This window comes from Danio rerio, chromosome 7 (assembly GCF_049306965.1).
Source record: "Danio rerio strain Tuebingen ecotype United States chromosome 7, GRCz12tu, whole genome shotgun sequence".
Lineage (NCBI taxonomy): Eukaryota > Metazoa > Chordata > Actinopteri > Cypriniformes > Danionidae > Danio > Danio rerio.
This window is the reverse complement of record NC_133182.1, coordinates 30,579,106-30,604,649: the sequence shown is the minus strand read 5'-3', so window position 1 is coordinate 30,604,649 and position 25,544 is coordinate 30,579,106. Positions and strand designations below refer to the sequence as shown.

General features: G+C 36.9%; 3 protein-coding genes across 9 annotated transcripts in view; 2 read left to right on the top strand and 1 right to left on the bottom strand.

Annotated features, from left to right (window-relative positions):
• The window catches only part of myo1ea (myosin IEa), an 88,916-nt gene extending 81,394 nt beyond the window's left edge, over positions 1–7,522 (top strand). Inside the window, exons 24-29 of one of the 3 annotated variants that reach the window (XM_005168927.6) lie at positions 248–405; positions 521–610; positions 693–891; positions 1,070–1,099; positions 3,711–3,880; positions 6,487–7,522. In XM_005168927.6, coding sequence (XP_005168984.2) covers positions 248–405; positions 521–610; positions 693–891; positions 1,070–1,099; positions 3,711–3,880; positions 6,487–6,563 — 724 coding nt within the window. In that variant the 3' untranslated portion in view covers positions 6,564–7,522. Of the gene's footprint in view, positions 1–247; positions 406–520; positions 611–692; positions 892–1,066; positions 1,100–3,710; positions 3,881–6,486 lie in introns of all 3 variants that reach the window. The other 2 variants (XM_005168926.6, XM_677757.11) reach the window with 2 other exon arrangements.
• A 1,107-nt stretch (positions 7,523–8,629) lies between these two features.
• Positions 8,630–11,958, bottom strand: ccnb2 (cyclin B2). Of its 2 annotated transcripts, none has more exons than XM_005168860.6 (8): positions 11,827–11,958; positions 11,555–11,671; positions 11,205–11,468; positions 10,972–11,130; positions 9,897–10,133; positions 9,672–9,812; positions 9,082–9,192; positions 8,630–8,990 (listed from the first exon to the last, which is right to left on the bottom strand). In XM_005168860.6, exons 1-8 carry the CDS (start codon positions 11,842–11,844, stop codon positions 8,880–8,882), a joined length of 1,158 nt encoding a protein of 385 aa, XP_005168917.2. In that variant the 5' UTR covers positions 11,845–11,958; the 3' UTR covers positions 8,630–8,879.
• A 2,020-nt stretch (positions 11,959–13,978) lies between these two features.
• The window catches only part of rnf111 (ring finger protein 111), a 62,385-nt gene continuing 50,819 nt past the window's right edge, over positions 13,979–25,544 (top strand). For all 4 annotated transcript variants that reach the window (XM_005168925.6, XM_005168924.6, XM_001922673.9 and 1 more), the window contains exon 1: positions 13,979–14,369. The gene's annotated coding sequence lies outside the window, so the exon portion shown is untranslated. The remainder of the gene's footprint in view (positions 14,370–25,544) is intronic.

The window sequence follows — 25,544 nt, the reverse complement described above, 5'->3', positions numbered from 1 at the left end:
GACCAATGGGGGATCCTTTTTTTTCCAATTCAGTAAAATCAATTGACGTGCCAAAAGGGTTATAAATCTAATCACTGTATGTTGATTTTTAGATAATTCTGCATCATCACTGTCACCAAATATAGCTAAAATAGGGAATACTTTTTTCCCACTAATAATTCAATAACATTTAAGTATTTTAATTGATATAAGTGTCCAGAGGTTTGTGTGTATGTATACTAATAAATGTCTATGATTGGATCTCTAGGATGGAGATGAAACTGAAGAAGGAAAAATGGGGACCCTGGAATGCAGGAGGCTCCAGGCAGGTGCAGTTTATGCAAGGTCAAGGAGACGTAGCTGTGCTGCGGCCCTCAAATAAAATGCTGCAGGTCAGCATTGGACCCGGTTTGCCCAAAAACTCACGTAAGTGATGACTTGTTATTATAAATCACAACATCATTAAACACTATTCAACTAAATCCAGTATGCAATCCAGGCAATATCTAATACTGTACGTACAAATTCAACCCTTATTCAGGTCCTACCAAGAAAGGCATCACTCAAAGCCAGCCAAACAGGTCTAGAACACACCACCACACCCCAACACGAGCCGCACCCGGCCCACCAGGTACAATATGAAGCTATCATCAATATACTTTATCTGTTACACATCTGATTATATACAACTCAAGCGTTTATATTCCCCATAGTTGCTCACCAGAATGGAGGCCTGAAGAATGCAAACCACAGAAACTCACAGCATCACAACAACCAGAGGCCGACATCTGAAAACACGGCCCGTCCGTTCCTGCCAACGAATGTCAGTCAGCTGAAGGAAAGAGGCAGCAGACACGCACCACAGCAACCCAACCTGGACTTCCTGAGAGTACCAGACCAAGGGGCTGCAGGGTAAGAAAACACTTGTACAAACATCCATTTTAAGTCATATAGCTAACAACAGCCTTTAGTGAAGTGTTTGTAATTGCTAGATGCATACTTGATGCCAATCTGACAGACAATGTTCCATGCAAGCAAAACCGTGAGCTGAGATTGAATGTAACATGCATGTATCTTTTTACCATAGCAGAAATCGACAGCCAACTGACAATGGAGGAATGTGAGTCTGAGCATGTGTGTAGTTTCTGTTAGGTGGCAGTGGTTGTGGTTCATTTGAATAGATGTAGATCAACAGCAGAGATGCCCAACTTCAAAGCTGCTCTTTCAGTCTTGTTTTGGTTCTCAATTTCCTTAAAATATCACGTTTAAAGGAACCTTTTTTTTTTAAATAGGCTCATTTTACAAGTCCTCTGGAGTTAAACTGTCTAGTTGTACCATTAATCCATTGAGCTGATCTCTGGGTTTGGCGGTAGAACTTTTAGCTTAGCTTAGATCATATTACACAAGTAGCATCTCACTCAATTGTTTTAAAATAGAGTTTCAGTAGTTGGGTGACACAGTGGCTCAGTGGTTAGCATTGTCGCCTCAAGGTAGCTGGTTAGAGCCCCGGCTGGGTCAGTTGGCATTTCTGTGTGGAGTTTGCATGTTCTCCCTGTGTTGGCATGGGTTTCCTCCGGGTGCTCTGGTTTCCCCCACAGTCCAAAGACATGTGCTATAGGTGAATTTAATAAGCTAAATTGGCCGTTGTGTATGTGTGTGAATGAATGTGTATGTTTCCCAGTACTGGGTTGCAGCTGGAAGGGCATCCGCTGTGTAAAACATATGCTGGATTAGTTGGCAGTTCATTCTGCTGTGGCAACCCCTGATGAATAAAGAGAGTAAGCTAAAGGAAAATGAATGAGTTTCAGTAGTTTTCCTATTTAAAGCTTGATTATTCTGTAGTTACATCTTAAAATAAAATATTTTATTCTGTAGTTACAGAATAGTAATGGATGTAACTATGGAAAAGTCAAGCTTTAAATAGGAAAATTATCGAAATTCTTTTTGTTTTTAGTGAGATGCTAATGGTCTAATCTGATTCAACGCTAAGCTAAGCTAAAAGTGCTCCCGCAGGTCTGCAGACCTTGAGATCAGCTAATTGGATTTTAAAAATGGTAAAACTCAACTGTTTAACTTTAGGTGATTTGAAAAATGAGCTTATTTTTAACAAAAAAGGGGGGTGTTCCTTTAAGTGAAAAAAACACAACAATACGTTCAAATGTTTGGAGTCAGCAATTTTGGTGACAAGTTACTTTCGAAGACTGCATTCACTGCAATTAAAATGCTTTAAAAACAGGATTATTTGTCATTTTAAAATAACAGTTTTCTATTTTAAGATGATTTTAGATTTTTAGAATGTAATTTATTCCTGTGAAAGTGATACAGTACACATAATCTTTTAATTACCCATTTAGATCCATTTAAAATGTCAAAATAAAATCAAAATGGAAATTTTGGGTGGAAATATTAGCCTACAGCATTTTTTATTTATTTATCCCCTAATATGTTTTTGTTTGTGTTGTCATAATTCGTAATTAAAATAATTTGTCCCTTCTCTTTTGAATTAAATCATTTCTATGGGGAAATATTTCCATTTAAAGCAGAGACACTAACAAGTATTTAACAGGAGACTGACCAACAGCAATTAGCAATGATTCATTCGATAAAGAAAAGCCCTGCCATATATTCTTTCTCAATTGAGAAGCCATTTCACTTAAATGTCAAAATTGTCACCGATTCATGCTCACTTTATACAGTGCTCAGCATAACTGAATACAGCCCAATTTTATAAATGGCTATTTGCATCCATTTCTCAGTAAATATATGCAATGAATTTTGATGCATTTAAACAAAACCGATTTATTAAACAGATATGTTTATTGAAATAAAATTTTAGTCACCAAAAATTATTAGAAATTGAAAGATAATACAATTATATTCAAGCAAAATATTGCAAAAGTAAATTACAACCTACACAATTTGAACTAAATTTTAAATTTTTTTAAATCCTCTTTTTAAAATTTGTAATTAATATTTTTCTATAACATATACATTTTGCTGTATTAGCTTTTGGACAATTATTTTGTTAGATACGCTCCAGATTTGGCTTCAGTACTGACTAATCTAATGTATATCCACAAATATAATATTGTATAGCTTCCTATTAAAAATATGATTTTAAAAGAGAGATTTGTGAGGGGTGTACTTATATATGCTGAGCAGCACTGTAGCCTATATGAATCTGAAAAAAAGTGTCAGAGTATAAAAAAAATGATTTTACTCACCCCAAAACCTTTGAATGGTAATATGTGTTACAAAACGGAGACCAACTTACCTTCATTACGTGTCTTAAACAGTCTGAAATGTGTCATAACAATCTGAAAGGCTTTGGATTGGGCATTTTCTGGCATTTTCTCTGTTGTAGTCATGATGACGATCAACTCGGACACATCATGAAGGCTGAAAGGCTACTAAATGGCCCTTCGTAGCAACAGCTGAAAAATAAATTCTGGTTTTAAAACTGAGGTGAATGATCAACTAAACAAATCCGATTTTTGAAACTAGTTCCGACAGTTCCACCATAAATAAATGTGAATCTGTCGCCATCTTGTGGGAAACACGTGAACTAACATCACAAAATCAGCCTACTAACCCTCTCACAGCAGCTATAGGGTGCTAGCTGACTTCACACTTACCTTCACTTGTAGAAGCATGGTTGCAGGTTGCTGGAATGTTGGAATCATCACCTGAAATTCCACAAGTTCATGAGTTTGTGTGCTTTTTTTATGAAGGGCCCACAGACAGTCCACAAACAGGCCAGCTCCAGGAGGAGGACGACCCAAACCTGCCCCCAAACCAAAGCCTCAGGTGCCTCAGTGTAAAGCTCTTTATGCCTACGACGCTCAGGACACCGATGAGCTCAGTTTCAACGCAGATGACATCATTGAGATCATTAAAGAAGGTAATATTACATAAAAATGACTTGTTTATCCAGAACATCAGTGTGTATTGTAAATCAGTTTGCTTCTCTTTGTTCTTTGCTGACATATTCACTGGCAGGGCAAGCTGTCAATCACATGACATCACAGTAATAGCAAATCAATCGATTACCAGTGAACTTAAACAAATCCTTCACCTTTTCTGCTCATTCCTGAAGAAGTTTCACACAGTTTAGTTTTCAATGATTTGATTGGTGTGGCGACTCAGAGGGCTAATCATCAGCAGAAATGCTGGACAGACCTGTTAAGCTTTCATTTGTATCAAACCACAAATATTTAGATCACCTCACGCCGACAAGTGTTTTGTACTTGTGATTCAATTACAACAGATGCCGCACTAATTTAATCACTAAAAACTGTGGGACATTCTATTAAGCAAGTTACAAATGGTTAATATGACATTTTCCTAAAGGGATAGTATATCTGAAAATGAAAATTCAGTTATCATTTACTCAATTTCCACTTTTTTTTTTTAGAATTTGGTTGTTTCTTTTTTCTATTAGATAAATAGAAGAATGTGGGGGAAAACACGCCATTGACTTAGTTTTTTTTCTATAGGCTGCTTTTATTCAACATTCTTCAGAATATTTGTAGTTTTGTGTTCAACAGAAAAAATAAATTCTTAAAATATTACAACCGCTTGAGGAAATTGTGAGGAAATGTTCATTTCTGGGTGAACTATTCCTTTAAAATGGTTGCATTAAAAGATCAAATTCAGTATTCAACGTAGTGCTGACTCTTCCCACATCAGGATGAGCACACTATGACAAATTTGTCATAATCCATTAAGGATTGGCTGTAAAAGAAGACTTACACTTCTGTCCACTGTACAAAAAGTGAAACCACTGAAAAGCCAGTGCCATCTTGTGCTGATTGTGTAAATATAATATAAAATCGAACCATCACAGCTCTAATTAATATTTGCACATTTCAAATTGTTCATATTCATTGCACTAATTCATCCTGAATTATACAAATCTACTGCACATATACATTTAAAATTATGTCCATATATATCTGCATTCTGATCATTATTAGCAACCTGTACATATATTCATCCATTGTAAATCTCTGATCAGTTAATACTATCTGCATATCATGTTCAGTACATCCATCTGTAAATATTATTATTAATATTAATATTATTATAATAATAATTGCACTTTAAAACTTATACTTATGTTGATAAAGTTGAATCGAATCTAATTCAACTCGCATACAAATTAATGAGGATTTTAAGCAAAGCTAAATGTTTTAATGTGGAAAAAGTGTAAAAAAAATAAAAATAAATTGTAAAAATAAAAACTTGATAACTTGGTTTAAGTCAGAATTGAGGAAGAAAGGTAAAACTGAGTGAACAACAAAGTATTCCTATAAGGATGTGCTCACTCTTGAAAAGCATTTAAGGAATAGCTCACCCTAAATTGAACATTCTGTCATCGATAACTAACCTTTAATTTGACGCAGCCCTGTTTGCATTTTCTTCATCTGTTAAACACAGAAGAAGAATGTATATTTTGAAAAATGTTTTAAACCGGTAACCATTGACTACCGCAATATTTGTTTTTCCTAAAATGGAAGTAAATAGTTACCGGTTTGAAACATTTTTCAGAAAAAATAGTAAATAGTGAGTAATTGTTAACTTTTTGGGCAAACATATGAAGTTTCACAAACCAATTTTGAGAGGAGCATGTGATATGATTGATCGCGGCTAGTCCCTCATCCACAGTCATTAGTAAGCAAATCAGATTAATCCAAACTCACTATAAGTAGCCTGTCTACAAATAGTCCCTTATCATAATTCATTCATTATCTTATCGGCTTAGTCCCTTTATTAATCTGGGGTCGTTACAGCGGAATGAACCGCCAACTTATCCAGCATATTTTTTACGCAGCGGATGCCCTTTCAGCTGCAACCCTTGTCTGGGATAAATCCATACACTCTCAGTCACACTCAAACATTATGGACAACTTAGCCTTCCCAATTCACCTGTGGTGCATGTCTTTCGACTGTGGAGGAAATCGGAGCACCGGAAGGAAACCCACGCGAACACAGGGAGAACATGCAAACTCCACACAGAAATGCCAATTGACCCAGCTGAGGCTCGAACCAGCGACCATTTGGCTGTAAGGCAACAGCACTACCTACTGCGCCACTGCGTCACCCCCTTATCTTAATTTTTCGAGGAATTCCCCTTCCACCCATCTTCCCTTTTTTACCAGGGGGAACTCTCGAGAACTACCGGATCTCGTACCCCCTTACATGCTTTTCGATTAGGCAGGAGCCATGGGCTAATTAACTCCAAGTTCAGGGTTCTCTCCCGGGACAGCATGCCAAACTAGCTTATATTATCAAGTAATAATATCTAAGTGTGAACTCATTAAATAATATTTCAAATTTCATCATCCAAACTCTGTTTGTACATGATTGTTACTTCATTTTACGTTGATTTTATTGATCATCATCATGGATGCGTTTATGAACCACTCAGCAAGTTCATTAACCTCCCCTCGTCCAAATTGTGCCACAATGTATTCATTTTGACATCTGTATATTATTTCTATCTAGACGCCTCTGGATGGTGGACGGGGAGACTGAGAGGTAAACAAGGCCTTTTCCCAAACAACTACGTGACCAAGATCTAACCTCTCCTGCTGTTAAAGAGAAGACCAGACTTGAACCTCAGTGGACTTATTGGACAAAGAAGAGGACAAACTGAGACAGTGAAGGACAGAGTGAAGTGTTTTTGCTCTGCATTGCGTTTCGACGAACGCTTGAAGCTCTTCTCCAGGGTGCCGAATACTGAGCTGCCCCTGAGGGCACTGATCAAAACTATTTATTGTATTTATATTCTAGCATTCTACAGTTTTATTTCTGATGCGCTTTGTTCATCTGTCCTTTATATTTAAGGTGATCTTAATTCACTTGAAGAGATGAAGTAGCCATTTTACATGGGAACAGGCTTTTTTTTTTTATTTTGCTCTTGAAATGGATAGGTTTTTATATGTAAATGAAGGTGCTTACCTTTAGCCACATGCTGTTTGTGTATTTGTATTTTCTTTTTTTCCCCCATTCTTATTGAAGTCGTGTCCAACTCAATGGTTTTAGTGGGGAATGTTTTTTGCTGCTAAGAACCGTTTTGCCACGTTTATTCCCTTTCATATTGCAGTTAAGAGAAACCCAGATGTATATAATGCACTACGGTTCTTGAAAAAAACATGGATTGTATGATTTTCCAATTCGTTATCTATAAACAATGTTGAATGTATCATTGTGCAAAAGATGCAAACAGTTGGGTTAAACTGTCTAAATTTAAACTACAGTTGTATTTGAATGCATTATTTTACAGATCAACAACCATCTGTCAGTGTAGATAGTAACATCATACAGATGTACTGATAGGGTCATTCACATCTACATTTGCCAAAGTGTTTTTGAGTTATAAGAATCAGCGGCTCAATCCAAGATACTTTCTTGGAAGTTTCTGGAAGTACAGAAGTTGTTCCCATAATTTCTTATGAATATTTTTTTTAGTCGTTGGTGATGTTTGCATACTATCCTACTGATGAGGCTCCCTTTTCTAATACACAAATTCAAAACTTCACACTTGTAATCACTGCTCGAATGTTTCTGTATGATGCATTTAAAGTCATTTGGATTCAACCAATAAGAAATCTTCTATCTGGAAGTTAATTTGGGAAGACAGCCAATCAATTTGTTTTGTATGTAAAGCTGCAGTCACACTGGGCTTTTCCTCCCAAAAACTTAAAGCCTGGAGACCTAAAAATGGGAGGGGTTACCCCACAAGTTGTTTGGGTGACCTCCAAGTGGGAGGGATTTATGCCACAAGTAGGTTGGATTTAGGTGGTGTAGACATTAATAAAACACATCAGGCTACTGTGAGGTTGGGTTTAGGGTTGGGGTAGGTCTAAACCAGGGATCACCAAACTTGTTCTTGGAGGTCCGGTGTCCTGCAGATTTTAGCTCCAACCCTAATCAAACACAGTTGAACAAGCTAATCAAGGTCTTAAGCTGTGGCTTTTCCTCCCATAGACTTCCATTCATACGCACGCAAATGAGTCAGACCGGAAACACAGGGTCATGCGTCAAGTTTCGCACATTGCTGCGGTGCAAAGTTCAAGCTTGGTGAACTCTAACCTTTGAATCGCATCACTTGACTGCATGGAGACCAATTGAGGATCAAAACATGACCTTTCTGGACAGAAATTTAAAACATGGAGCAGTCGCTCGCTTTTTAAAATGTCTAATCATCCTGTTTAATCCCACCCTTTTTCGCAGCACCACATGACAGAATAAATCGCAAACTCAAACTCTAATGTGACCGCAGCTTTACTAGGTATACCTGAAACACCCAGGCAGGTGTTGAGGCAAGTTGGAGCTAAACCCTGCAAGGCACCGGACTTCCAGGAACGAGACTGGTGACCCCTGATCTAGTAAGATCTTGATTAGCTGGTTCAGGTGTGTTTGATTAGGGTTGGAGCTAAACTTTTCAGGACACCAGTCCTCCAGGACCAAGCTTGGACATCCCTGGTCTAGACATTAATAAAACACAACAGGTTACTGTGAGGTTGAGTTTAGGTAGGTGTAGACATTCATAAAGCATAATTTGGCAAGACAAGTAGTTGCCTGATTAATTCCTTTAAAGTATATTTTAAGAGAAAAGGAAGAACCCCACAAGCACAGGACAAAGTAGTACTGAATCTTTGGATTTTAATGAATTCAAGTTCCTTTAACAGGTCAAAATACAGATCCTGCAAGTTCATGAAAACGTAAAAGCCAATTTAGACCCTAATCTTAAAAATGTAATCTCCATAAAAAGTAGAAAGTGTTTTATTTATACAGACAGTATGTACATCAGTTTAAAAGCAGCAGTCCATCTCTCACAATGGCTGAAATAAAAATAAAGTGCAGGTTTAGTGTCTGTTCCCTCACGAAAGACCTCAAGAGCTGGGCATCAAAGGAGCGGCCAGATCCTTCACCAGTGAGGACTTGAGCTGTGGAAGCAGACTGATCTTCATGAGTCTGCTGCTTGCGTATTTCTTCCTCACCGTCTGTACATACACATGATCATGAACAGAATATCCAGCAAATTAAAAAAAAATAAAAATAAATAAATAATAATAATAATAAGATGGTGCCTACCAGATGCTTTGAGAGCCCTTCATTGACCATAACCACATTTTTGGCAATAAGCTGCATGATGGGCTTAAGGTGAGCCTCATCATAGGTGGAGTAGTGTTGCTGAGTTGATGACTGAAAGAGGGGGAAAGAAAAAAAAAAAAAATTCAATAGTAAAGGGGCGAATAGCCATCTTTTATCCATGATGCTTTGCTTCAAATACAACTTCCATTAGACAGTCAATTAAGAGTCTAAATAAAACCAGGTAAGAGGTAGCATTTTCCACCATTCACTGGTCAAATAGTATAGGAAACTTTGTATTAAATTACATCCAGCAGATCATTATGCTGAAAAATAATAATAATTTTGCTGCAGAAAGACAAAAAAAAATGAGAATGCTTTAGGCATAATGACACTATGGCCATGACAAAATGCCAAGTGTAACATTAAATTTTCATAAAAACCTTAAAGCTCAAAGCCAAACATGCCTTGCTTAGCTTTCACTTATTTGTAGAGCAAACTTAAAGTATGAAATGGTTTAATTTCAAGTTTACAACTGAAACTCACAGTTCATAAAGAAAGTCATGTGCAGGAAAAAATAAATAAACATTTACCCATTTCTGTCCATCAAGCACTAGTTGAGAGAGGCAGAGAGCAGCAGCTGCAGTCTCAGATGGGTTGTAGTGGACCATGTCATAGTCAAGTAGTGTCAGTTCAAGAAAATATTTAGCAAGTGTGTGCTTCTCCGCATCCGCCTTGAAATCAGATGGAAAAAAGGCAAGCGTTATCTTCTGAAGATCACACAAATTCCATCAGGGATCACAAAAATCAGCACTTACATTCCCAGCCTTTGAAGCTCTCCGTAAGAAGTGCAGAGGCAGAGGACGGCCAAGCTTAAAGTTCAGCCCGCTGAGCATTAGCATCTCCATCTCACGGATCTGAGCTTTTGTGAAGGCATCATCAGCGATGTAGGCGAAGTCCCCAACCATTGGCACATACATTTCTTCATATTTACAAGCAATCAACATGGCAGTGACACCCACCAGCTGAAGTTTTCTACGGGTCACAGGCTGAACCTAGGGATGAGAACAAATAGGGGGCTATAACAGCTTCCACCTAAAATTCGTATTTCTGGCCATTAGGTGGCTAGAGAATTAGCAGAATGTTGAATTCAAAATACAAATTGCTGCAAAGTAAATTAAAACTTATAACAGGATCACAGAGAAAAATTTAAACAAAAATAAACTGAAAAAAAAAGTGATGAAAAATAGTGTAGAATGAGCAATCGTTTACAACTGTGAGAATAATAATAATAAAAAGAAGTGACAAGATAAATTCTGGATGGATTTTAGCCTAGAAAACAAAATAGTTGACAGTTATCCAAGAATCATCATGCACAGTCACTTGGTTAAGGCCAACTAGGACTTAAACGGGTCTAAAAACTGCTGTAGGTGTGTTGATCTCCACCAAAGTGGAATGATTTAAGGAATGACTAGTCAATATATTTATGGATCCACAAACAGATGAGGTAAGGATGTGGTCAAGTTAGAGGAAGGGGAGGGTTGTTTTTAGATCAGATACACCTTCAGACGAAGAATATATGTTTTTATTATATCTTAAATTTCCCACTTAATTTATTCACATTTACCCCTACAGTCACAGTAATGTAAAAACAGTAGTTGTACAGAGTATTATTTTTGTTGTTTATTAAAACAAACCAACAAATTGTATTTTATTAACACCTTCACCACCCCTACAGTCATAGTACCATAAAAATATTAATTATTGTTATACTGCGTTACAAATATGCTATATTGAAGTGCTCATCAACTGTATCCATCTAGACTTTACTAGAGGGGGAAAAAAGGTTTAACCACAAAGCCAAATATAGCTTTAGCAAAACCTGATTCTTACCTGGAGGAAGCGATCAAGAATGGCAACAGTCATGTACAAGGTCTCCTGCAGCAGCTGAAATCTTGAGTGCACCTGAATCAGCCAGTCAACCAGGAGAGCCCGCATTCTCCCATTGATATCATATCCTTCCATATAACGGGGACGGACAGACTGCTGACCCTGCAACCAAAGCACAGCTGTAGAAAGCAAGAACTTTCACAAAATGTGCCACATAAATAAAAAGCCTCATGTACCTCAAGGCGCCTCAGATAGGAATAAATGTCCTTAACATATTCAGAGCACAACTGAGGCATGTCAGCATCTCCTTCGTCGATGTCGTCTACTGGAAAGAGGCTGTTGGAAAAGGCTTGACACAGTTCCTCTTCCTTCATGCTCACATCAGCTTGAGCAGGAGGCACAGTAGCGGCAGGCTTTGGGGCCTCGTGCTGGACCTGGGCACTTTTGGGGTGCACGACAGCTGACCGGCCAGTGGGTTTTACACTTTGCATAGGTACAACCTTCTGTAAAAAGGAAACAAAGGAGTGTGGCAGCACGTTGTTGTTTACGTTCATAAGCTGCTTGGTGCCAAATAAAAGACACGAACCTTTGTCTGAACTGGTTTGTGGGAAAGATTAGACAGTTCGCCAAACACTGGTCTTCTCACTGCACCGCTTACTGGTCCACCTTTGGCACCGACGTAAATGGGATTGCTTGCATTGCGCTGTGTTAAAAACATATATACTTAAAACAAGAAGTTTACATACAAGCCATTTCAATACAAACATTAGCATGCTAGGATAACAACAGTAACGCTGTTTGGATGCTACACATCGAAGAGGTTACGCGCAAACGCTCTTTTCTTCTCCAAATACTCACCAGAGCGTGCATTTCCATGATGAATATTCTTTTTGGTGATGCCTCGGTTAAATTAAATAAAAAAATTTAAAATGCCGTTTAGCTTTGTTTGGCGTTTCTCGTCCAACTCAACTAATAACAAGCCGTGCGTATACAGTACAAAGGCCTGCTGGTGATTCAAATACCGCTCTGCGTTCTCTGATTGGTCACTGGCTCGGGAAATACTAGAGTTCGATTGGATGAAAAGAGAGGCGGCGCTTATCAATCATCCCTCATCTCCGGTTTCACATGTAGCTCTGTCTGTAATAAACGTCATTTATTCATCCGAGAACGATTGAAGTTGTAACTGCAAGTAGGCTAGGGATCATAGACTGTAAAAAAAATAGGGATAAAGTATAATATGATGTTGACACTGTTCCAAAAACCATTGCTATCTAAAGACAGGACATATAAAAAAAATCAATGTTCTCATCATCAGAGAAAGTTGGAAGGCTTGCGTATGAATACCCCAAGACCTAAAAATGATTGTAAAATAATTGTTAAACACAAACCTCATTCTTATACCACATGTGAAATATTTTAATTGGCAAAAGAATTGTGAATAAAATAAGCCTGCAACAACGCCTCTTTATTCTGTGAATCACAAATAATTTGAAAAGTTACAGAGTATAAATATTATTTAATAAAAAAAAAAACAAAGTTGACCGTGACATTGACTTAAATTTTAGGGGAAAATTGCCATCTGGTGATCAAAAAAAAAAAAAAAAAAAAAAAAAGTATATTCTTTCTGTTCGCCTCAAAAAAATATGGGTTGGAGCCAAGGTAGAGTTCAAAGTAATCATAGATTTATACATTTGTTTGTTTGTTGATTTAAGTTTGGGACAAATTAAAACTTTTAACTGCCTTTTAAGGCAAGTGACTTTAAAAAAGTTAAAATACAAATTAAGGAAATTAATTAAGGAATTAAGGAAACAGTGTGCTGTAAAAGAAAAGTACTTGCTGAGTACATGCTGCCTTAATCTGCTGAAGTGCACACTTTAGAACGAGATTTTGGTAAACAGTTTTCACTAGTGTAAAATCTAAAATAAATAATATCAAAGAAAACAAATACAAAAAGGACTAAAATAGATTAACAATTCATGAAGTAAATCAAATAATCAATAAATCAACACCATATCTTTAAATGTGTGTAATTTAACATTAAACATTACAAGAATTTAAATATAAAATATTCCAAAAAAATATATTCCAAACTATGTTTTATACATTTTATAATGTCATTTTTTAAAGGTATAAACAAGGCGCCTTGTACAAGGATGGCCATATGTAGGAAAACCCTCGGTTTAGATTGTGGGCTGATAGCCTACATAAAATTAACACATAAATTACTATATTTGTAATGGATTTGTCACTTTTAACTTCTGAAAACTATAAAAAAAAATGAAAATATTGATTTAAACATACGGTTGTTGTTATTATGGTCAGTTATTTATATCCTTGTTTACAAATAAGCTACACTTCATTGAAAATGTGTTGCACACATAGATATCACCTTTTTGGAAAGGACGATGCTGTATAACTGCAGGTAAACTACTGTCCACCCTATACACTAAAAACTTTTCTTATTTAGACTGTAATGTCATAAAGTGCACTTTTTGTAAAGCGGCTTTGGAAGGATAATTATTTTGAAAGGTATCATTAATTGTTTTTTGTACGTATTATTAAATATTGCTTTACAAATAAACTTGAATTGTTTTCATGCAAACATTTACATTGTTTATATATAAATAACAAAGCAACACAAATCAACAAACAAGCTGATAGTGTACCTTCAGTTTACATTCATATTCATGAATACACGTGAGTGTTACCACATTCTGCCACTAGAGAGCGCGAGCCGACCAACTCTCTGATACAACACATCACATTGATCAAGAAAAAAAAAACACATACACATAATAAAATATCAGTACATATTCACAAGATTCGTCGATAAAACAATATAATCATTAATGGGTTTATCTATCTAATTTGCAACGGCCTTCGGGGTTGTTGTTGTTATTGTTGTTATCTCGACAAGTCGTCAAGGATACGGGGATGTCGTAAAATGTCGAAACGTGCGTGCGTGTGTGCGCGCTCGCGTAGCAGCAGTGCTGTTCGCATACACATACACACACATAGCAGCGCTCTAATGGACGCCGCGGATAGGCAGGAATGGGGACTCGCACCCGAGGGCAAACGGCGAGGAATACGTGTCATATATAACCGTTAAATAAAATGTCCTCGCGCTACGTTTAGTCCGCCGTGCCGTTTAACGCGTGATTCTGAAAGTCGCGTGAGTATTCTCGTAGATTTAAAGCGGAATCGTCGAAATCTCCGTCAGTTAGCGGGGAGGCTAAAGCACTGGGCCTCTCTGTTGGGTTTGTGTGTGTGACTGTCAGTTTCACACAAGCCTCCGCTGACGTTCACTCGCTTCCCCAATACTTTTCTACTTCTGTCGTCGAAAACCGTACCTTGGAAAGGGGGTAAAGTCAGCGAGGGATAGTTTTCCGTTTTGTATAGAGGTAAGTGGCGCTGTTTACGCCTGTTTTAATGGTTGATTTTAATTGGTAGGAGCTATTGTTTGACTATCTGGAGAGGCTAATAGCCCGCTGCTAGCAGTTTTAGTACAGAGTGTGTGTTTGTCCCAGTACACCCAGGCCCAGTGGGCTACTCATACACAACATCAACGGTCACAATTGGTGTAAACGTGCTTTTGGTGTTATTTCTGGGATGTGTTTTTACATTCTGTAATGCTGTCAGCTGATGTGTTAATTAAAGTGAGAACAACAATAGCTAAATGCCATAGGTGTCTGTTCCCCCTTGTTTATCAGTTACTCATTGTCTTTGTGTTGTGATTTACGGGGTTATTATTGGACCAGATGTTGATTTTATTACTGGAAATAAAAAAAATAAAAAACCCAAACAGATTTTGTCTGACTATTTTAAGACGTAATTGGTCAGCAGCTCTTGTTGTCTATTGACCAGCCAGCTGGATCAGATTCCAGCCTTTGAATGTACAATAAAATTTTTTATGTTCCCCCTCTGGGAGCATGACATATGTGGTGTTGACTGTCATAAATCAGTGACATCTGATATAAAAGCGATTATTAAAGTCACCATGGCTCACACCACTGCTGTTTTGTTCACAACATCTTCTGTTTCACTGTGTACTTCTGCCGCCAGAGACAAATCTTTACACACAGGAGGAATGCTGCTGCTTTTGCTCTCAAATTCAAATCGTTTTTCCAGTTTTGAAAAAGCTATACATGGCATTTGGCTTAAAGGCTTATTAAAAAGATGATGTCATCTGCCATAGTGAAGTACTAATTTGTATGTATTACTAATAATAAACTCCTACAGCTTTCCAACATAAGATGTCATGTCTGATGAAGGATTTTTCAGCCTCTGTTTGAATCTTCACAGTGTTTCCTAGCTATGAGGAGATGGTTGTCTCCGGTACGGTAGTTTGTATTATGTTTTTGTTCTTTTTGAACTGCAGAGTAATTGAAAGGAGGATTTGGGATTGATAATGGGAAGTTTAACATGTCGTAAAACAGAATAAGGTTTTACTTCCACATGGAAGTATGCACAGCACTGTGTTTCCAGCCATTTTGATCAGAAAATTTTTAATCAAAGTTTTTTTTTTTTGCCATTGCCAACACCCCCCACAATTCAAACTTGAAAAAACAATAACTATTCATATTCGTCAAATAGCAAAATTTAAATATTATGTTTGCTTATTTTATACATAGAATATATAGACCATTTTGACGGTTGTAAACAAAAACAATGGTCCCAACATATTTCCTGTTTTACATTCTTAAATTTCTATAGGCTCTGAGAATCCAAACAGAGCCACATATTGATAAGTGTTAGAATAGCTGTTTTAAAATTAACTCATGATTGAATGTTACAGTTATGAAGTAGTTTGATAACAAGCATTAAATATTCATGGGCCAATGACATGACCACATTAAAATGGTCTATAGAAAATATTTTTCTGTGTATGTATAGTCGAAGAAATGGCATATATTCACACGGACCTTTAATTTTCAATAATCTAGTTCAGTCGCTTCTGGTGAAGTGTCTTGCTATCATAAAATCGCAATGTTTAAGATCTGATTTGTTCAAACTTCACTGCCTGATTGAGATATAATATAAAGTGGGTATCACAGCAAAAGCAGTGAATTAATTTACATTGTTCCATACCATTTATTTAAAATATGGACCATAGTTTAATCAAATGGCGCTTCTGCACTCGCCTGCTGCTCCTGACGTCGCTTGAGTTTAAATGGTCTTTGATCTTGTTTTGTGCTTGAACAAATAAATGAATGCTTTAAATTAAAGTCGATTTAATGGATTATATTTTAATTATATTAGATTTTTGATTCTTTAAAATTACCTTTATGAAATTGAAAATGGTTGCATTTAGGGCTGCACGATTAATCGAAAAAATCGTAATCTCGATTCAACCCTACACATGATCTTAATTCAACTTTTTCTACGATTCTGCTAATTATATTTTCAAGGTCAGGAAATGAGCAAGGCAGCTGCACAAGTCTTCACGGCAACATGGACACTTTCAAATGGCGTTAAAAGTGATACATACTGTATTTATAAGGTATAATTCACCCAAAAATGTCATTTCTATCTTTATGTAATGATATATTTGCGGCCGCAAAATCACACGAGTTGATTGCCAGCTGTTTGTCTACTTCCGAGAACCAGTGTTGCCAGATGTAGCTGACTGTTTCCAGCCTAAAACCTGCTGAAAACTGGAAAGCACTGCCCAACAATTTGTAGTCTCATTGGGAGATCACAACTGTTGTAAGCGTTTATATGAGAACGGGGGCTATGGCACCTCTTTGGGGGTTCATACAGGTTTATAAGTGAAGACCAGGGCAGCCGGGCACGCCAATTCAAAACCACCCAATTTTACACTACGTCATTTTTTTACAGTCTGGCAACATTGCCAAGAACGCACGTGTGCCTGTCTATGACGCCTACTTTAGTGAACACAACTAGCATAGACTGTGGATAATGGATAATGAAGTTGTAAATAACGCTCCGTTTGTTGCACAGAGGGTTTGAGGGCCGTGCGAAAGGTATGATTTGCATGTATGTGTTTTTTTCTCACAGTGATGGCAGCCAAGAGCCGCACTCAGAAGTGAAAGTGAAACTGACAGCACATCATTTCAATGATCATAACGCATTTTACAGTTATGATTATGACAAACATATGATATGTTTTTACTTTTATAGTGAGCACAAAGCGTTGTGCATGAAAATAAATGTTTATTAAATAAATGTGTCAGTATAACAACCCTAGCCTATACATGATGTCAAATATAATGAAGAAGGAATCTGATAATGACAAAATTCTAATTTTACCAGTGAAAACAAATGGTCTAATAAAGTTGTCAATAACAGATGACAAGCACAAGTCTCAAAGATAATAAATCAACTTTATAATTATGATTAGTTATATTCTGATGTCATCATTTAACTGTGAATTAACAAACAGGACATATTGAAAATCCATTCAAGTCCACCACAATGACTATACGTAATTTAGCATTTTAAGCAACAGTAGACCTACTTGTAGGCCTATTATTATTATTGTTGTTTTACCATATGTTTGAGAATTAACTATAATAATAATAGGCTAATCATATTAACCTTTAATTTACATTTACAGAATCGTGATCTTAATTTCAAGCAAAAACATTGGAATTCACATTTTTGCCAGAACCGTGCAGCCCTAGTTACATTAACCCTTTGCGATGGCTGAAAATACCATTCTCTTTCAAATTAATTTAGCTTGCACAAGTTGTTCTTAAAGGTTGAGTTAGGGCTGCATGATATTGGGAAAAAATCACATTGTGATATTTTATATTCATACAATAAATACTGCAATGTTGAGTGTAATTTCACCAAATGAAATGAATAGGTCTATTTGAAAATAATTCACTATAAAGAACACTATCATTTTCATGGCATTTATACATAAATGCAATAAATCTTTTCTAATAGAGGTGCTCCAATCAAAGTTTTTGGGGCCGATTATTGATCACTTTCGTCCTCATCAGCTGAGACCAATCACCAGGGTGTAATTAAAGTCTTTTAATTATCCTGTTTTTAAAAATGTATATTACAAATATCATATGACAACTGCATTTATTGACAAGCAACATTCATTCATTTTCTTTTTGGTTTAGTCCCTTTATTAATCTGGGGTCACCACAGTGGAATGAACCGCCAACTTATCCAGCACATGTTTTATGCAGCAGATGCCCTTCCAGCCGCAACCAAGCTCTGGGAAAGACAAACAACTTACTAACCTAAAACATAGCAACCTTTGCTTGGTTAGCTAATAAGAACAGTTTAAAGTTGAAATGCCCAAAGTAGGGCCATGGGCCACAGTTGGCATGATAACCTTTGATTTGGCCCTCCATGCCCTTTGAAAAGAGAGGCAAAATGTTGGGTTTAATGCTTTTAATACACATTGTCATTTTAACGTAACCTTTCATTTGTTTGATCTATTGTTAAGCTACAAAAATGCATTTTTCAATTAAATGTTTTTTAATGAACATATTGTTGCTCAACGGATAAGCACAATTCAGAAGTCATCGGTGAGCAAATCAAGCAAAAGGCAGGTGCAGCTTGACATTAAACACCATTGTGTTCAAAATTGAATTTTTATGATTTCATTATAATAGATTCATTATAAAATGGAAAACAATATATAATGCCTTAGTTGATATGATTAAAGTAATGTTTTCTATTTATTTTGAAATCAAAAAGGAAATTACCCATATCAACTTTGTAATACAGTTTGATATATTTATCTCTGGCTCAGGGCTCTCAATCAAGTTGGGTTTTTGGCCCTTCATAAAGTTAAGCAGTGAAGGACAGAAAAAAATGCTGAAAAAAAGGCTATAGCTAAAAATGATTTAAAATCAGTCAGCTCATATTTTTGTAATATACTCTCTAATATCAGAAAGCAGTCCACAGACCAGTTTTTTTTCGTGCATTAGAGAAATGTCTTCATAGCTTTTTATTAATAAGAAATTCATTCATCATAATTTGAGCACTGCTTGCTTTACAATTTGAATATGTTTGGGTTTTTAATGCTGCTAAGAGAATCATCTGCCATTTACACAAAATAAAGTGTAAAGATGTGATTCTACATCTTTAAAATGCTATGAGTGTAGCCTACACCATAGCTCTCTGTCGCTGCGTCCAAAACCCCATACTTCCATACTATACAGTGTACAGTATTCTGAACTAGTAAATTGAAACTTGGTAAAAGAAGCGGCGTTCATCGTGTTTCATCGTGCACTCTATAACATCAGAAAGATCCGACCCTTCTTATCTGAACATGCACCTCAACTCCTTGTTCAAGCTCTTGTTCTCTCCAAACTGGATTACTGCAACTCTCTACTAGCCGGGCTTCCAGCTAACTCTATCAAGCCTCTTCAGCTGCTCCAGAACGCAGCAGCACGAGTAGTCTTCAATGAACCTAAAAGAGCACATGTCACTCCGCTGCTCATCCGTTTGCACTGGCTGCCAGTTGCTGCTCGCATCAAATTCAAAGCTCTGATGTTTGCCTACAAAGCGACTTCTGGCTTTGCTCCTTATTATCTGCTCTCACTTCTGCAGATCTATGTGCCCTTACAGAACTGTTCTGTAAAATGAACGTCGCCTCGTGGTTCCATCCCAAAGAGGGAAGAAATCACTTTCGCGAACGCTCACGTTAAATCTGCCCAGTTGGTGGAATTAACTCCCTAACTGCATCAGAACGGCAGAGTCACTCGCTGTTTTCAAGAAACGACTAAAAACTCAACTATTTAGTCTCCACTTCACTTCCTAATCTGCAATTGGCTCTCTGGATATACCACTAACTGTACTAAAAAAAAAAAAAAAAAAAAAACTAAAATTTTACAAAAAAAATTACTTAATTACTAAAAAATTACTAATACTTTCCTTTATAGACTTTACAGACCTGAAACTTGCCTATAGCACTTGTTCATTGTTGCTCTTATAGTCGTGTAAATTGCTTCCTTGTCCTCATTTGTAAGTCGCTTTGGCTAAAAGCGTCGGCTAAATGACTAAATGTAAATGTTTTTAACACTTTTTTGGATGAGATGTGTGAACAGCCCTAACGGCGTGGTGCTAGCACAAACAATAATTTAAAAACACACTATCTTCTAGAGCTGTGAACCTACACTAGTCTCATGGTTCAGTTCGGTTACGATTATCATGCCATCGATTCGGTTCAATTCAATATTTCGGTGCATCACAGTGCATTGACGGTGCTTTTCATACAGTTTTATATTTTCTTCACAGCAGCAGTTCTTGTATTAAAATATATTTATATACTATACAATTTTGTCATATAATACAAACAGTCAGATATATAAACTGTACCTTTAAACAACACGAGCATTTAGCAAATAATATAAACAAATATAAATATCCAGCTCACTTTCTGATCCTTGTCTACTTCTCTTACACCTCTTTGATTGGTCACACCCTCAACAAAAATGGTTGCGATTGGCTTTTGCGCGCTACTGCGCTCTTCACAGATGAGTGATACTAATAAGCGGCAGGCAGCAGCGGCGATCACAACTGATGCATGATAGACACGGTGGAAAAAACTCTGCAGACACGAGCTGGTTTCTGTATCCATAAGTAACGCTGTAAAACAGCCGAGAGGAAGAAAAGTCACGCCAGCAGGTCAAATGGGCCACTGTGTGTGTGTGTGTGTGTGTGTGTGTGTGTGTGTGTGTGTGTGTGTGTGTGTGTGTGTGTGTGTTTGTGTGTGTGTTTGTGTGTGTGTTTGTGTGTGTGTTTGTGTGTGTGTTTGTGTGTGTGTGTGTGTGTGTGTGTGTGTGAGAGAGAGAGAAAGAAACGGAGTACTTTCATTCTCTCGATCTCCGTGAAATAGGGGCTTTTGCTGTTAATGTCAGTAAAAGACTGATCCAGCAAACACACACAGTGAAATTGTGCACAGTTTGAGTTTTAAGTAGTTAGAGCGTTGATGACGTCAATGACGTCAGTAATAACCGGTTATGATTATTACTGAACCGATACGGAATTGTCCGCGTCTGCATTGCGGTGCACCGAAGAAACGATTAATTTTGACACCCCTACTATCTTCAGTATGTTGCGGCGCTTTCTGTTGAATACTTCTACTTATGGATGGTATGATGCAATGGCAGCTGTTGCTGTTAAAAAGCTGATTTGTTGTGTGAGCTCTTCAAACAGGCCAAAGGAATCATATTACCCAATATTATCTAAAATTCATGGGCTACCGGTAAGCATCTGAGGCAAGTCATTCAGTTACATAAGCACAAAGGGCACGTTTCACACACAAATTTTTTGCACCATGTAAAAAAAGTCTTTGCGAATTTTGCATCATCTGTTCCGCCTTTCTAGATTGGCCTACATGGAGATCACCGATAAAACTCCCCCAATCGATTATCGGCCGATTGTGATAGGTGACCAATCGATAAGAGCACCAGTTTAAATGATAATTTTGTATGCCTGAATTCTTTTAACTGATTTAAAAATGCTCACACAGTTACAGGCCCAAAAAAACACATAATTAAAAAAAATGTTTTGGTAACTTTATGGTTAAACATTGCAATAACAAATCATCTGTGTTTTCACAAGTAGCTCCGGATCAATCATAATACTATGTCAAACGTTGCAGATACTGTGATGTGACTACTGTGAATGCACGTATTGCAATATCCATGCTGAAATAATATGGTTTAGCCCAAGGTTGAGTTGATTCATTTGTTTCAATAAGTTAAATTGTTCTCTGATAATTATATAGTAGGTATGCGGCTTATGCTAATACATTTTTTATTTTTTCAGAAAATATTTTTGACACATGCCTGCTCCCTCACTCTCACTTACAAACACATACGCTATACTCTAAACTTAATCATACTATATTTGTTAAACAATATTTTAACTAATGTAACCTATTTTGCTTCCAAGTTGTGTTGTGGGTAGATCAGTTAAATTTGTGTTGTATTTTGAAGCTATAATAGGAAAGTAAACGCAGCCATTAATGTCGTCCTCAGCAGTGAGAGTTGAACACACCACAGTAAAAAACAAACTTGAAGTAGAAGAAAAAACAAAACGCAGTGTTTGTGCCATATGTCCAGTCAAACAATGATATAAAACTATTTACAACATCAATATATATAAATTGTGATGATTGTAACTAATAATCCCAGCTACAGTTCCAATGTAAAATCAACAATTATTGTTTTAGACAATCATGCACAGGGCTCGAAATGAACCTTTTTGCTTGTTAGCACCGGTGCTCCTTACTTGAAAAATTTAGGCGCATCAGCCAAAATTTAGTCGCACCCACCAATTATGAGCACCGTTACTACAAGTTTTATACAAACATATTTATTGTATTTGAAATCAACACTAAACAAACTAACAAGCAAAACAAATTATATATATATAAATGTAAGCGTGAGGAAAATATGTCTCAACGAAATCCCGTTATCACAAGAAAATAGATTTTTATAACATAACTGAGTGAGCAAAAGATATACAGAGCGCTCACCGGCCCTGCACGCACTGCTTAAATGAATCTGTTAACGGTATAACTGTGCTGTTCTCACAAGTGCTGTCAGATATTGCACTAGTGCTTTTGACACATATTCTAGCTTATTATATGCATACATGTTAATAGCAATACCGGTTTATTTTTATGAGCAGCGATATTAGTTTACTCAATGCAAGCCCGTTCGCGATGGTGTACGTGGTGTTCAATTTGACATATAGCTGTCCCTTGCATGGCGGACAGCATCTGGCGATTATATGAAGGATTAAACAGAAGCTCTCGTGCTAGATGTGGCAAACAGTTACCTGAAAACTCCATCCCACAGACTTTTTATAGCGGACTTGAAGCCAATGGAAGTCTTCTACTCTTGGAAAAGTGTAGATAGTGGATTAACATTTAGCACATGATCACTACTAAGATGTTTCAGTATTTATAACTTTAGATGTCATGGTTTCTAAAACAAAATCTGTCAGTGTTATCTTCATTCTGCTCTTCAGCGCTTTACAATTTTTCGCGGTAGTAGCTCTCTCTGTCATTCCAAGCCAGAAGCGCTGACTGAGTGATTGACAGCTGATATTAACCAATCATTCGCGTTCAGTGCTAGAGCAGTGGGCCAATAAGAAGAGCGTGAAGGCGGGGCACGCATTACGGACTTGGATTTGTTTACTGCAGCAAGTTGACATGACTACAGTTTTAAACCATTCCCGAGCGCTGCGTTTCGCGTTGCAAGTGCAGAGATGCATTCTGCGTGAATGTCTCCCGAATCCGCGCATGTGGTGAACATTTTACAGTAAAAACTGGTCGCACATAACAATTTTAAGCACTCGCAGAAATGCTCCCAAATATATTTTAAGGTCGCATAGATAAAATTTCGGGCGCATATGTGACCAAAATGGTCGCAATTTCGAGCCCTGATGCATCCTTACTCTGCAGTCTTTGTGTTTGTTGCCTCATTACAAACATACTTGACACATTCACTTTTAACATGATAAATTAACAAAAGATACAGTTAAACGTACTTTGGGGTGGTGCAGAATAAATGTATAATCTCTAAATCCTGCAATTTGCATCCTGACTTTTATAAGAACAGATGCCTCATGGAGTCATTGCTTAGCAAGCATAGAAAACAATCTACTGCAGCTGGCTTTGGTTTTATTCTATGAAACATCTCCCAAATCAAAATAAGAATCCCAGATACACAAGTTTAATGTAAACTTCATTATAAACAAAGTGGCCAATCAAATACTATCCGGGGCATGCATATTATGGATCCCATGTGCAACATATCAGTCTGTGTTTTGGCTGCTGAACTTCTGATAACTCTGCTGCTCGTGCAGGTCTGGCTGACATAGAACTTGACCTAAGTTTCATGCAAATGTTGATGGTGTGTTTATTAATAGTTGCATGTGTAACGCAACAGTCTGTATTTAAATAAATAAATAAATACAATGATTAGAATATAATTGGAATTGAAGTCAATATGCAATAACAGACCAGAACGCAGAGCTAAATGTGTTAATACGTAAATGTAAAGAAGAGACCGTCGTGTAATAAATACTGAACTTATAGTCAGTGAATAGGAGGTGGTTTCACTTTCAAAATGCGGTATAAATTTGTCCCATTTTGGCGTTTTTAATTCTTTTGAACTCATTCAGGTGTTGCTTGTCAATTTGACAAGGCTTCTATGTTTGTTGTTACTGTCAATTGTGAAAGAATTGATCAATAAAAGGTTTCTGATAAACCACTGTGACCGCTGTGTGACGTGCATGCACACGAGGGGGGGTCCGATTTGTCCGGGAAGTCATATTTCGATACAACACCAGCACTGCATGTTCCTCCAAGTCGCGTGTAGTGATGGGTCGTTCTTGAACGATGCGTTCATTTTTAACAAATCTTTTGTATGAATCAGGGAGTGAATCATTCATTTGCGCATGTGTTCATTTGTGTAAGTGGAGCTCGCGTGCTATCTTGCAGTGGTCTATTTTACACAGAAAGACCTCAAACCATACCGATATGAAAGATATTGGATAATCCCGCATCGTGTTGGGGAATCGTATCGATATATCCCAAGGACTCTATATACTGCCCAGCCCTAATTCATGGAACCTATCTTTCCATAAAGGGTGGCAAAAAACATTAAACAGCCGATCCTCCTTATAAGAAACCAGACCACCAGGGAACACCACTTGCTCCTAAATGTGAATCTCTTCTGTGCTTTCATTTTATTTAAGCTAGAATCCACTTTGAAATAAATATAAAAACGACGCCATTTCTTGCCTTTCCATTACAGGTGCCGTTGCCCTTCTTATGCAATCCTTATAAAACAGTCAGTTCATGTAGCAGTGCGTGACTGTCAGATGTGCTCCATAGTGATAAATAGACGCTGTATCCCTATAGAATTTTGTGCACATGATTTAAGAAGGGAGCGAAAGTGGACATCCTGGGGTTTGGGTGCATGTCTGAACAGAAATATATACATATTATTATTATTATTATTATTATTTATTTTATTTTTTTAAATTATTATCATCATCATCTGAGCATGTTGATCTTGGTGTTTTTTTTTAAATGAACTTAAAAAGTTAGAAAAGCAATCAAATACTTTCATTATAGATCTGTTTATTTTTAGGCTAGGTATACCCAGATTTTATTTTTAGGGCACCTTTAATGTAGCTGATACATGACCCTAGCCTACTCCATGTGAAAATCTGCTATTATCTGCTATTATTATGACTGCTCAATGCTGAAATGTTATACAACAACAAACAATACATTTATTTTTTGGGCCTCTTAGATGTACCTTTAGTTTTGAGTTATTTCAAACTTTGAGTGGTTCTTATTAGGGCTGCACAATATATCGTTTGAGCATCGATGTTGCAATGTGTGCATCCACAATAGTCACATGTCAGAATTAGATAATTAAAGATTAAAAGTAAAGCTATTATTAGTTTTGAATAATTTATGCAATAATGAACATGTTATTTTATGTTTGATGGCTAAATTTTTTTTAGCTGAATACTGTTATGCTGCGTTCACACCAGATGCGAAATGCGCGTCAAGCATGAGTGATTTACATGTTAAGTCAATGCAAATGTGCGAA

What these genes read in the sequence shown, in the direction of transcription:
- ccnb2 (XM_005168860.6), bottom strand. An exon ending in CCTATCTGAGGCGCCTTGAG is followed by an intron (nt 11,131 to 11,204) that starts GTACATGAGGCT and finishes CTTTGGTTGCAG; the next exon opens with GGTCAGCAGTCTGTCCGTCC. An exon ending in TTCTTGATCGCTTCCTCCAG is followed by an intron (nt 10,134 to 10,971) that starts GTAAGAATCAGG and finishes TCTCATCCCTAG; the next exon opens with GTTCAGCCTGTGACCCGTAG.